Raw genomic sequence first — 13,905 nt, 5'->3', positions numbered from 1 at the left:
CTCCCCAATCTAAATCAAGGATTTTTCTTGAACCCTGAAGGTAACATGTTAACTTTCCTATTGTATATCTTGGTAACAGGACTATAACAAATTACCATCCTTTCTTTACACTGCACACACACCCATACACACACACACACACACACACACACACACAACCTATAAAAAAACAATAAAGTGGAGGAGCCATGTGAGCAAAGTTCAAAGTCAAGAACAATCATCACCCAAAATGACAGACAGCTCCAATATTCACACCACCGTCCGATGTTCCCCACACACATAGACAGCACTGGGACGTATCCTTCGCCTTGTGTGACCAGGGAGCTGTGGCAGAAACTTGAAGGACTTCGGCATCATGTCCAGGCAGGCATCATGGAATTTCTTAATCCTCCAGTAGTAGATCAGTGGGTTCAATGCAGACTTGAGGTAGCAGAGCCAGAGTAGCCAGGTGCTTATCTCAAAAAAGTTGTGCTTATAGTAAAAGTGCTTACTGAATGTTGCCACAAGGCTGTAAGTGGTGAATGGAGCCCAGCAGACAATGAAAACAGCAAAAAGAATCAAAATGGTGGTGAAGGCACGTGTTTTAAAGCCCATGTCAATGCTCATCTGGAAGGGTCTCTGTAGACTCATGAGACCCAGTTTGCTGGCCTGGCTTAGGCATATACCTTCTGGATAGCTATGGATCCTCAAGGCATTGTGCCGGAGGGTGTTGAGTATGCCCATAAATGAATACAGTATCACCAGGAAAGGTATGAAGAAAGAAATGAGAGAAATCAAAATCACATAGGCCTGGTAACCAGGATTGGTTGTGTACCCAAATACACACTGTGGGGCTCGGGAAGGTATCTGCAGGTCAGGGTTTCCTACAGCCAAAGGAAAAGCTACACAAAAAGAAGTTGCCCAAGAAACTGCAATCAGAACCTTAGCCCTATATGGATTTAGCTTATCCTGCCTCTGGACTATAATAAGGAATCTATCAATGCTAATTATGAGTAGGATGGCAACTCCCTCTATCACAAACAACCAGAAAAACATAGCTGAAACTCTACAGAAGAATTTCCCAAAAATCCATCTGGTAGTAAGAATAGTTACCAGAGCAAAGGGCATGTTCAGTACTGCAAGCAACATGTCTGCAAAAGCCAGGCTGGCAAGGAGGATGTTAATTGCAGATCGCATGGCAGCTTTTTGGTAAACCATGAGGCAAACAACCAAGTTCCCGAGAAAAGACACAGACAGAATAAATATCATGATAGCAGAAAGGATGATCTGAAGAGGCAAGCTCAGACTCTTGAAAACAGCTGGTGTAGGGGGCACACCTGTGCTATTCACTGTCAAGGAACTGAAACCAGTGGGAGCCATGGTTTCAGAATTGTATCTAAGCAGTGGACCAACGCTGGGAGGCTGGAACAGTGGAGGGGCTGTAATATTCATGTGGGAGTTTTCATAGACTACAAATGTTGTGTTGGATATCCCAGTATGGGACGCAGTCAACACTGCTGAGAAGACCATGGTTTCAGGAAGACGGAGGGTGCAGGCAAAGATGTGTGTGTTCTTCAAGCATTTCAACACAGAACAGCAGTATCAGGTTCCACTGATGGGCTTGGAAACACATTCTGGAAAATGGACAAAGGGTTCCATCTTCCACAGGAGTTCTTCTGCCTGAAAACAAGGCCACAACATGAAAAGTGAGAAATGAGCTTTGTAAATAACATTTGAGTTATTGTATTTCTACAATACACCAGTTTTATGTAAGGGGTTTTCTTAATCTATTATCTCACCAACTATTTTTCTTCCTTCTGTAGGTCTTTCCTAGAGAAATAACATTTTACTTGTAATTTGCTCATTATATGGATATAGAATTAAGTAATTGATTTTTACAGGTAATTGCCAAAATTTCATGTACTTATTTCTTGATATATGAAAGGTGGGTATCTCACTTGAGAGATCTCAGACTCAACATTATAGCCAAATTATGGGCTCCCTACCATACCTGTATCTATCTATAACCCCCTTTTTTTGTCCAGCACTGTTTTTATGAATAAGAAAACACTGATCTATTTGGTCAGCTTATCAATTTTACTACTTCCTCTCATTTTATAGCTTATTTCTTTGCATCTACTACATTTTATCCATCCTCACATATTCACTGTGCAATGCAAACATTCCTGGACAAGATCCCATGTTTGACCAGTGGCTCTCAAACTTTATAACCAAAAAGGGATCAGTGGGGAGGGACTAAAGCTGTTGAAAGGCTTTTTATCATAATCACTATAAAAACATATATATCATTAAAAATAAAACTGTGCTTACTACATAAGTCAGCCTCAATATAAGTCTACCTCCTGAGAAAAATTATAAATGAAAAAATGTACATCTTAAGTCTAATGTAACACCTTAAGTTGTGTTTGACCAATTGTGTTAAAACACATTTAAAAAATATATACCATCTTTCAGTAGTACACAGTTAAAAACAGTTTCCTCGGGGGTTGAGGGAATATCTCTGTGGTATAGCATGAGGCCTTAAGTTCAATCCCCAGTACCCCCAAAAAATAAAAATTTAAAAACTAAAATGAAACAGTTTCCTGGACTATATTGAAGAATAAAAACAAACAAAACAAAGAAATGAAACTAAAGCAAAGGTTTAATTTAAAAGGTGCTTTTTAAAAGTTGTTATATTTGTATATGTAGCCATAATGACTTTTCTGCCATTAACCCTCCCATTACTATAAAAACTTCTAACTCAATCCATTTAGTTAGTCATCAAGTATTTATTGAAGAGCTTACTATATTTCAGTCACTGAAGAGAAAATAATTAGAGCACTTGCCTAGGATGCATGAGGCCCTGGAGTCCACCCTCAGCAGCTACCCCCCCTAAAAAAAAAGGTAGACGCACAACAAACACTGCATCCCCCAAATCACAATGAATAGACAATTAGTGGATTTTTTAAAACAAATTGTGCAGACCCAAAGGGCAAGAGATATAAATAAAAGACACATCTGAAGGTAGACTCACAACAAACACTGCATCCCCCAAATCATAATGAATAGACAATTAATGGATTTTTTAAAACAAATTGTGCAAACCCAAAGGACAAGAGGTATGAATAAAAGACCCATCTAAAAATATTTTAAGGCAAAAAGCAAATGGTGTGATGCTTACTAACTTAACAAAGCAGAACAGAAAACAATGTATCCTTAATCCTTTCAAAGAAATATGCTTTGAGGAAGATAGACCTCCCTATAAATCCCAGAGAAGCTGTGGAAATCAGTAACCACAGAAGTACATGTGGAGCAAAAACTGGAAATATAACTGAAAATCAAAAAATCAAAAATGATTGAAACCCTACTCCAGGCCTGGATCTCCTCTCCTCTGAGGCATCATGTGACAGCATCCATCCCCATTCCAGTAGCCCAAGTCTGTGGTAGAACTGAACCTGACAAGCATCAAACTAAGAATTATCAGTGTGGACTGCAAATAAGGAAATCAAGTCACTATTTAGAGAACATTCAGCATGAGAACCTAGCTCCTTTCTTACCCTGGAGGATCCAGAGGACACACTGCCTTCATCAGGGCTTCGAGAAACACTTCGGTTGAGAAGATCACCAGATCTCTGCAAGAGCTTTCTCTGCAGGCCAGGAATGGCAATGGGCACTATTACCATTTAGAAATGGGGTACTGGGATTGAATGGGGATGACAGAATCACAGAGTGTCACAGGCTGAGTGACAGCACTTACCCAGAGATAAAGTGAGCATGGTTACCATAATGGCAGCTGAGTGAAACCTGTAGTCAGAATAGTTTGACTTGCAGAGATCTGTGGTGTTTCTAGAGACCATTAGAAACCTAATAGATCCTACTTAATCTACATAAGCAGAAAAGCTAAAAAATAGAAAGATGCAGCCCCTCAATAAATTCTCAAACTTGATCCAATACACTGTCCTACAGCCCTTGAGTAAAAGGAAGCCAGGTCCTCCTAAGGAAGGACCTTGTTACACGGCAACGTTTTTTTTTAAATTTTTTTATTTGTTCTTTTTAGATATACAGGACAGTAGAATGTATTTGGACATATTATATATACATAACTATAACTTATTCTAATTAGGATCCCATTCTTGTGGTTGAACATGAGGTGGAGTTACACTGTTCATGTATTCATGTATGAAACAGCCAAATATTTAAACTATAAATCTTCCTCTCAGTCTTCCCCCCAAACACCTGCAGTCAATTACCAGGGTGAATGCACATTGGAGAAAGAGAAAACATTCAGAATTTTGTGGGATTGCTGAATATGACTCTGAACTAACACTCATTCCTGGAGTGTACTGTGGTACTGTGTTTCACCATCCTGAGCAGGTGTTTAAAGAAATCACATGATTTATGATTTATGGATTATGGGCTCAGGACCAACTCCCAGTCATCCCAGAATTCATGCCATGGTTATTTTTCCCAGTTTTGAAATATAAAGTTGGTACAGACATAGTCAGCAGATTCTCTCACTGGCTTCTTAATCTGGAGTAAGGCTATAATGGTGTAATGGTCAAACGCAAACCTCTGGAACTACCTCTACCTATGAAAATAACAACCAAAAGCACTATTTCATTCCTATAGGGATAGAAGAGATTAGGATCACCATTGAGGACTTGAAAGATGAAGATCTTGCCAACCACATCTCCATTCAATTTGCCTAATTGATCATGCAAAAATATGGACATATTTGGGTACCAGATGTGGTTTCATTGTTGGAGCAAATCAACATATTCTCTGGCATCTGGCACACAACTATTGATCTATCAAGTTCTGTTTTTTTCTTTATATTTGTTAGAAAAGACTACCTGAAGGATTTTGCTTCCTACTATCCTACTAGGACTCTACCAACTCTCCAACGCAGACATAATATAACCCATAGGGACCTTGATTGCCACTCCATTCCATACACTGCCATGCTATCCAATCATATGCTGACTCAACAGTAAGTAGTAACTTCCCTATATATGTGTGTCAGAGGGTAGAGAAATTCCTTCAAAAATTCAGAGGCACTTGATCTTTGTAAATATTCTAGGGATCTAATAATGTCAGGCTATCTCTTACAAATGTTATCTCCCTCTTCCTATTACTACAAAAAGAGGCATAGAATTTTCTAGTATGTGCTTTTTTCCCCATTGAGGCAATATACACCTCATTTTGACATTATTCTGACCCATTTATCAAGTAACTTGAAAAGCTTACAGGTTTGAATAAGACTCAGAAATAGGTCCAGACTGCTATGAAAGCTATTCTTTCACTTGGTCTGTATAATTCAACAGATTCACTGGTGTTTTAATTGTCTGTGGCAGTCAGGGATAATATATGGTACCTGAGAGACACCCTACAGCTGAATCACAGCACAGATGATTAGATTTTTGGAACAAAACTATGCAAGATGAGCACCCCATTTGAACTTGATTTTGCTTGACCTCCAAAGCCATAAAAATTAAGAGTACATCCAACACAGTGGCGCTTGCCTGTAATCCCAGCAGCTGGGGAGGCTGAGGGAGGATGATCGTGAGTTCAAAGCCAGCTTCAACAAAAGCAAGGCACTAAGCAACTCAGTGAGACCCTGTCTCTAAATAAAATACAAAATAGGCTGAGGATGTAGCTCAGTGATTCAGTACCCCTGAGTTCAATCCCTGATACCTAATAATAATAATAATAATGAGTGCACAGGACATTAAACCTTAAGTGGAGGTTGTATATGTGAAATCATGCCTGGCAAATCCTTGGGCACAGGTGGGTAATATAAGCAAGTGGCTCAGATTTTCATAACTCCTATTCTTAATACATTGATTCTCTCTTTAAACTTAACCTGTAGCATCACTGAGAGGTTTCTTATGACCAATTAACTAAAGAAGAAAAACCCAGGTCTGATTTTAAAATGGTGTTATACAATATGCTTGCCACTCAAAAGTAAAGAGTGATATGATAGCATGAGGGTTCTCCTTGGGAGCCCTAAAGGACATACAAAGGGAAAAGCTCCAACCAGGCAAGACTTTGACCAATATACCTGGTTGTTCATTTTTTAAAAGATACATCAGAGGTGCGTAGGTACAATCATTCATGAATGGTGACTCGTGTTTTGGCTGAATGGTCATTTAAAGCACACTGAATAACAATCTCAGAGAAAACGACTTAATTATCCAGTAGATGACTAAATTTATGGAGCTTAATCAATCTCCTTCTTTAGTCACCCCTGTTCTTCACCAAAGGGCTCATGAACAATATGGCCATGGCAGCAGGGAAGTAGGTTATATATGGGCTCAGCAACATGGACTTCTCACCAAATCCAATCTGGCCACAGTCATTGAGTACTCAATCTAGCAACATAAGAATCAAAGTTCAACTTATTAGATATGGCATCATGTCCTGGAAACACTAGTCAGGCATCTGGTAGTTTGCTGATTATAAGGATTACTTCCATTATTGGAGACTTTCCTCTTATTAGAATACACCCATATCCTGGGTATTTTTGCAAATTAAACCATCAAGCATAATGTCATCATGTTTATAATATCCTGTGCCTCCTTCATTTCACACAATATCCTGTGTATGTCAGAAGAAAATAGTCAGGAAGCTCATACTCACTGCAATTACATTTTTGGAATAAAGAGCAAGAACTCAAAAACAAAGCATTTAGAATTCTCAGTATGGAGAAGCATAAAGGAACAGACATAGCAAGAGATTTAGTACAATGTTTATTCTTAGAGAATGACCTCTTTTCTCCTGAGTTTGGTTAGGAAATATAATGTCAAAAATTGTCTTAAGCTCTTTGAGTTTGTTAGTTATTTAAAATTTCACAGAAACTCTTAGATATTATTGTTATTTTTATAATCAGTATTATAAGGAAGAGAAAACTGTCCCATAGGGAGGTCAAGTAACTTACCTAAGGTCACACAACTAATAATGGGTAAAACTGAGATTTAAACCCAGGAACTCTGCTCTTGACCAATGGCTCTATACTGGTAATACTGAGAATAATGTGCAGAAAGTTACAGGTACAAGAAAAATATAACATCTAGTGTTTTTTCATTTACATCACTTATATATTTTCAAAGACATATTATTAAATTTAAAAACTAGCTACAATAGATTTAGAAATGTATTTGATTGAGAAATGAATCAAGATTCTGTCTGTATTTTAATGAAGACATTCATCTAAATGCTGGGCTTGATGTCTTGATTACAAATGTCTAGGTCTGCCAAGAAATCTATGACATATGGAATCTAAATATGTACAGGAAATTCAAATACTTTGTGTTTCCAAAAATGAGATTCAATTTAAAAAGAATCTTAACAGTGTTTAATATGCTTAGTGATTCCCAGTGTAGATGTCACCAATATTATGTGGTATAAATACAATTAAGTTCCAAAGTAATAAAATTAGTTTAACACACGGGGTCTCTATAATCAGAATGACCACCTTTTAAGCATAACCTCATATGAAACAAATTAAGAAAGGGAAATTCTAAAATCCTAATAAAAGTATTTAATAAGTAAAAGGAAAGATTTTAATGCCAATTGTTTCAGTGCCCCCAAAAGATTTCCTGATACTGTGGTGAAAGGTAATATAAAGGCCAGTTGTTTTTCAGAGAAGCATTTCACATGTCCAAGTGCTCAGGAATTCCATAAAACTCTGCGAGGCAGCCCTCAGTCAAAACTGGGAATGCAGAGAGGAGGAGCAAAAAGTGGGACAGCTGCCCTGAACCCCAGTCAACTAAACAGGACCTTTTCCCTCATCTCTTCCCTGTCTCCATTTCTTTAAGATGCTTTTCCTCTCCTCCTTTCTCTTCTTTCCCCCTTTGCTCCCCACTTTTCCTTTTTGCTGCATAATCTTATTCCAAGCCTTGAAGTTTTCGAAATCAAACTCCATTTCCAGTCTGAGATATGAGACCACCCTTAGATCCACATACATGTTGGAGTATACTGACTTTGCCGGCCCTTTCACTGCATCTCTGTCCCCTCTAGGAGAACCTTGCTAGCCTTCTCTTGGCAGTTCAGATGGCCAAGTGGTACAAATAAGATGGATTGTGGCCTACATCCTAAGAGTACAAGCTAAATGCAGAGTCTAACTGCCTGTTTTCTCTACCATGGCTCAGGTTGACATTCTTACAAAAGGGATGGGAGCATTACACTATAGACCATACCCTTAGAAATAAAGTCATTATGTAAAAGTCTACCTTGATGTTAAAATTCATCAGGTTGCCTCTGTGTGTGTGTGTGTGTGTGTGTGTGTGGGTGGGTGGGTGCGTGTGTGTGTGTAAATTTTTAAAAAATCCTTTACTGGCTCCATAGATATGTTCTCTTTATACGTAGTTTGATTTGAATCATTTCCTGTATTTTTCTCTTCCTTTCAAACCCACGGTAACCCACTAATATTTAAAACCTATCAAGTTACACAAATGCTAAGAAAATATCACCTAAGAATGGCCCGCTTCAAGTCTTTCCTAACTTCATCTTACTATAAGGATTTCAAAAGCACTTTAGAGAAAAAGATGTTAGTCAAAATTGTGGCCCTTCTATTTAGTTACTGAAATATTCAGGCAAGACAATAAACTTCTCTGATTTTCAAACGTCCTCATCTCAAAAATGCAGAGGAATGAGAAGCTGTGCTCCATCTGTGTACAATGTGTCAAAATGCATTCTACTGTCATTTATAACTAATCAGAACAAATTTAAAAATAAATTTATAAAAAAATACAGATATGAAACCACACCATAAGATGGCAGAGATAATTAAAGTAGATTACAAACTACAAAGTGCTATCAAAATAAAACATAATAGCTAAAATCTTGTACAGCATTTCAACTATTTATGCAATTAATATCTTTACTGTAAATAAATGGTGTACTTAAAACTGGTGCAACTTTTTGAAGGGTAACCAGGCAATACTTTTCTTCAGCATTAAAAAACAATTTAAATATTGTCTATAATTTTATACTACACAAACAATGGCACAATTAGATAAGGATGTTGTCCACAGCATTAGTTCATAGTAAAAAAACTAAACCTCCTTTAAATGTTCATCAATGAGATAAAAGTTAAATAAATTGTTGTTGTAAGGGCATAGTAGGAATGCCGTGCAGCTATCACAAATAGGATAATCTACAGAACTGATAGCAGGAAATGTACATCATACACTAAGTGAATAACATTTACTTGAAGAATGACATAACATATGATCCATTGTTGTATATGTACATGTGCATTTATAATGTGTATATGCATGCATGCATATATGCATATGTACATAAACAGCAAAATATTCACCAAATTGACAAAAAAGATTTCTTTCCTGATATCAAACTAAGGAAGCAAAATATGTTTTCCATATTTATTTCTGGTTTTGTAGATTTTTTTTTTCAAATTAAACCAATGCTGATCTGTATTACTCTGTCACACTTTTCTTGCTTCCTGTGAAATTCCTCTAGGATATAGGCCACAATCCATCTTATTTGTAACCTATCAACCCTATCATAAAGTTATGCACTAAAAAAAAAAAAAAAAAAAGCTATGCACTTTAAACATAGTTAAAAGGCAATCAGCAACCATGTATTTGTATCACCCTCCCTTCAACTATTGAGACCAGAGTGAGAAGCAAACCAGAGACTGAAGATCTTCTCTATAACAGTTTAAGCAAAAAACGTGGGCTCAAGTTTCTCAGGGCTCCCAGTAGAGACCTCTGTCTGTTACCTTCTCCAGTCCCAACACAACACCTCTAAACCAATGTGTTCATTGAACATGTTCTGAAGTCTGGCTTTTATCCCAGCTGCTGGAAAGGATCCAGCAGCACCACCTTGAAACAAATGCTTCTCCCTAATTCTTCTGCCCTTCAATAAGCAAAGTGAACACATAATGGACTGCTTATAAAGACCAGAAGAGGACTATAAGAACAGCTCCCAGGTATACAGTAGATTCATTACTGTAGTAGAATAAAACAGGAAAGATTTGAAATACTGTCTTTACTCAAACTCTCCACTTCTATGTTGAACACAGTAGAAACCTAAGAGAAAGGAGAGTTCTTATCTAAGCTTAGGGAGCATCTCTCATTTCTGGCCAGAGGCCAGGAGAAGAAGAATTGTCACATGATTGTCTTCCTCTATTATCTGCCACTCTTAGCCACAAGTTATTTTACTTAGCCCTCAAGGCTTACTCCGTCTGTCACCATCTTTCCTCCGATTCAAGAATGAAAGTAACCAGAAAACTAACAGAGAAGAAAGAAGATAAATCATACCTAAATCCCTATTCATTGCCTACATCAGACCCTTACCATGTCTAAAGATTATAATTAGCAAGAGGGAAAGGTCAGCAAAGGACACAGGAGAGAAGCAAATATACTGCAAGTATTCTGAATTCTGGAAAAAAAGCAGCAGCTCAAATTTCATCTTTATTTCATTAAAATCAAAAGTAATCACTTTCATTGGGCATCTTGTTTTACAATTTTAAAAAAATAGCTAGCAAATATATTTACATTGCTAAAGTAATATCCACATTTTTTTCAGTTGAATTCTGTTATTCCTTCACTTATCCATAAGTACAGCAAAAGAAAGTTTTGAATAAACTAATCAAAAAAATAATGTGCAATGATAGAGTAGAGTGGGATGGGGTAGAGGAGGGTTGGCTTAAAGTTATTTAATTTATTTAATTATTACTTTATCTTTGATGCTGGAGATTGAACCCAGGGCCTTGCACATGCTAAGCACATGTTCTGCTACTGAGCTATCCTCCAGCCCTTATCATTTTTGTATTTGTTTGTTTTTAATAAAGATAAAATCTTTATTGTGTCAGATTTTCACTGATTTCTAAGGTATATTCAACTTGAAACCTGTGCTAAATAAAGCTTATGGGAAAAAATGCTCTGTTCATATTTTCAACATGAACTACATAGACAATAGTCTATAACACAGTTTCATTCCTAATATATTTCTAATTTCAGTCACAAAAGAGAAAAAATTTTCTAACTAATAGTTCAAAGGAACATTCAGTTTTTCCATGGACATTTTAAAAATTAAATTATTAAGCAAGATGGTTTATTTGCATTCATGTTAGGCATTCCAACAAATACTAAGAGGAAATTAAATGTTAGCAAGGGCTGTTTCAAAGGAGAATATCCTAAGTGACTTCTGATGGCAATTAAAACTGAAACTCAAGTGAGAAGAAAGGTCAGCATTTAATAGAAAAGTAAACTAATTATAATTAAAAACTAGTAAAATGTACTTTTTAAGTGGCTAATACAAGATTAACCTGAAACCTTTCTAGAAATGCAAAACAAACAAACAAAAAAAGTGCTCCGTGGGGGTGATGAGTTTTGCTCATATTCCCTTTGTTGTCTATTTCTATGTCTTATTCTGTGGCTCACATTTACTAGGTCATTGTTCTGCTGAGGATCTTTTCCTGCCTCAAACTATTACTAGCCAAAAAGCAGCTGATTTCATTTCATCAGCTTTTAATAATTCACAGACCATTACTCACAACCATTGACATTTCTCATGATGGTGTTTGACTGCAAATTCAACACATGGTAGGAAATATCAAGTTTTATGAGATAATGAGTTCTAAATCTTAAGACAAATTTTAAGCCAGTCTGCATCTCTAACTGCTCTTTTAAAACTTGAATATCTCCTTCTATCATCTTAGTTTATTTTCCATTGCTGTCACAGAATACTCCGGACAGAGTGATCTATAAAGGAAACTGGCTTATGTTGGCTCCCAGTTCTGGAGTAGCCACTCTAAGCTGTGTATGCCCCAGGAAGCTGGGCAGTTCAAGGACATGGTTCAAGCAAGGAGCTTCAACTCATGGTGGAAAGAGGAAAGGCAAGCAGACCCATGAAAGAGAGAGACTAAACACAAACTCATAGGTTACCAATCCAGTGCCACAGGAGTGCAAACTCACTCACTCCCACAAAATAGCATTCACCCCTCTACCAGCACACAAAACCAGTGACTCAGTATTGTGAATTTTACCTCTTAAGAAATTCTTTAACTGTTTTTCCTCCGTCTTACTGCTAAGACTATGTCCCTAGGTAAAAGTCTCCAAAATGGTCTTGCTTCATTAAGGGAAGCCTTACCCTCCTTGTTTAAATACATCTATCAAACTATACCAGTGAAATTTTTTTTGTAAATCACAATCCGAATCTTATTAACACATTGATAGATTCCCATCAACTACAGCAATGGTGGTATGTGTACACACACATATACAAAATCTTCATCAACTGAGGGATCCAACATACTTATAATTGACAAGAATTCAGAACTGAGGGGTGTGGAAGAATGATCACCTAAAAAACATATCAGAAAATATGAAGAATGTACATGTGGTTGGGAAATGCCTCCCCCCTCTTTTCTTTCCCAGATTACAACATGCTCACCTGTTTTAATGTTTGTTACTAGCACCCATTCTCCCATCATCTAGGAAGAATAGGGCCCCTGGGCCATGGAGGTACTCATGTGAACAAGAGCTCCATCTCCATGCAGTGACTAGTGTGGGGATTGGCCATGATACCTGTTGGTCCCTCTCTAGAGAGCCTTCCATACTTCTATGTTAGGTCACCCTTACATCTTTAACACGTCACTCTCTCCAGGAATCCTTCTCAATGCTTCATCTTGGAGGAAGTACCCTTTCTCTGCTCCAAGTGTACTCTATGTACCCCTCCTGGTTAGCACTATGTTGTGGTGACACTATCTACCCAGGGATAAGGCACCAGTTAGAAAGTTGCATAGGTCTGTAAGGCCAGGTGGTGACTGATGCTTTTTAAAAGCCCAGCATTCTGGGATTCCTTTAAATTAAAAATATTCTGTAAATATGAGTCTTTATCTAACCAGTGTGTTTATCCATTGATAGGGATTAACTGGATTCTAACAGTAGGCAGGTAGGATTTGGCTGGAGGAGGTGGATCCCTGGGGGAATGCCCAGGAGGAATGGGGCCAGCTGTCTATGGGCGGAGACCACTGAAACAGTGAGACCCAAATAAACTTTTCCTCTTAAAATTGTTCTTATCAGCTCTTTTGGTCACAGCAGTGAAAAGCTGATTAAAACAAACATAATGTTAGATCATAAAATGGTATAAAATGCTACACATATACTACATACACTGTAACTCAGTTCCCCAAGTTGCCTCAGCAACTTGTGCCACCACACCCTGCCTACTGTAAATACACCATATACACAAACACACACAGGTATAGACTGAAGAGAAACAATGTTGAAAGTAGGGTATTAATGCTGGTTGGCATGTGTTATTTTCCTTTTTTTTTCAAACATGTTTCATGTGCTTTTGCAGCTGTATATATGTATTTTGTAGTACTAAGGATTAAACCCAGGGTGTTCTGTTACTGAACCACATCCCCAGCCCTTTTTATTTTTTTTAAATTTTGAGACAGAGTATCCTAAGCTTCCCAGGCTTGCCTTGAACTTGCAATCTTCCTGCCTCAGCCTCCCCAGTCTCTGGGATTACAGGTATGAACAACCACACCCAGCTGCTTTTACATTTTTATGAGAAAGTAAAAATAATTAACTTGACTCACAGGAATATTTTCAATGTGTTTGAAAGAAATAATAAAACCATGCCTTAAGGAAATTACAATACATTAAACCCTAACTATATAAGAATATTCTTTATAGCTGAATGAGTGACTCAGCTAACACTGGGAAGAACTGAGTTAGGAGGGTCTCTGGCTAAGTTGTTTTCAGCTGTCAAACCTCTATAGCTCTACTTACAAATTCAATGCTATTCTAACCTAAGAAAAGTAAAAGGCTATGACTTGTTTCAACTTGCCAGTAAGTTGGGAAGCACTGTCGTCAATAATAATGAGAGTCCAGCTACAGAAATGGAGTTGGTCATACCTGTACTCTGCAATAGTGTTTGAATATG

At 37.4% G+C, this 13,905-nt stretch overlaps 1 protein-coding gene across 1 annotated transcript; it reads right to left on the bottom strand.

The window, feature by feature from the left end:
• Nucleotides 1-249: 249 nt before the first annotated feature.
• Nucleotides 250-1,551, bottom strand: Gpr63 (G protein-coupled receptor 63). The gene has a single exon (XM_076859909.2). The coding sequence runs from the start codon at nt 1,507-1,509 to the stop codon at nt 250-252; it is 1,260 nt and encodes a 419-aa protein (XP_076716024.2). The 5' UTR covers nt 1,510-1,551.
• Between the last annotated feature and the right edge of the window lie 12,354 nt (nt 1,552-13,905).

This window comes from Callospermophilus lateralis, chromosome 6 (assembly GCF_048772815.1).
Source record: "Callospermophilus lateralis isolate mCalLat2 chromosome 6, mCalLat2.hap1, whole genome shotgun sequence".
NCBI classification, from domain to species: Eukaryota; Metazoa; Chordata; class Mammalia; order Rodentia; family Sciuridae; genus Callospermophilus; species Callospermophilus lateralis.
The sequence above is the reverse complement of the archived record's forward strand: the minus strand, read 5'-3'. Positions and strand labels throughout refer to the sequence as shown.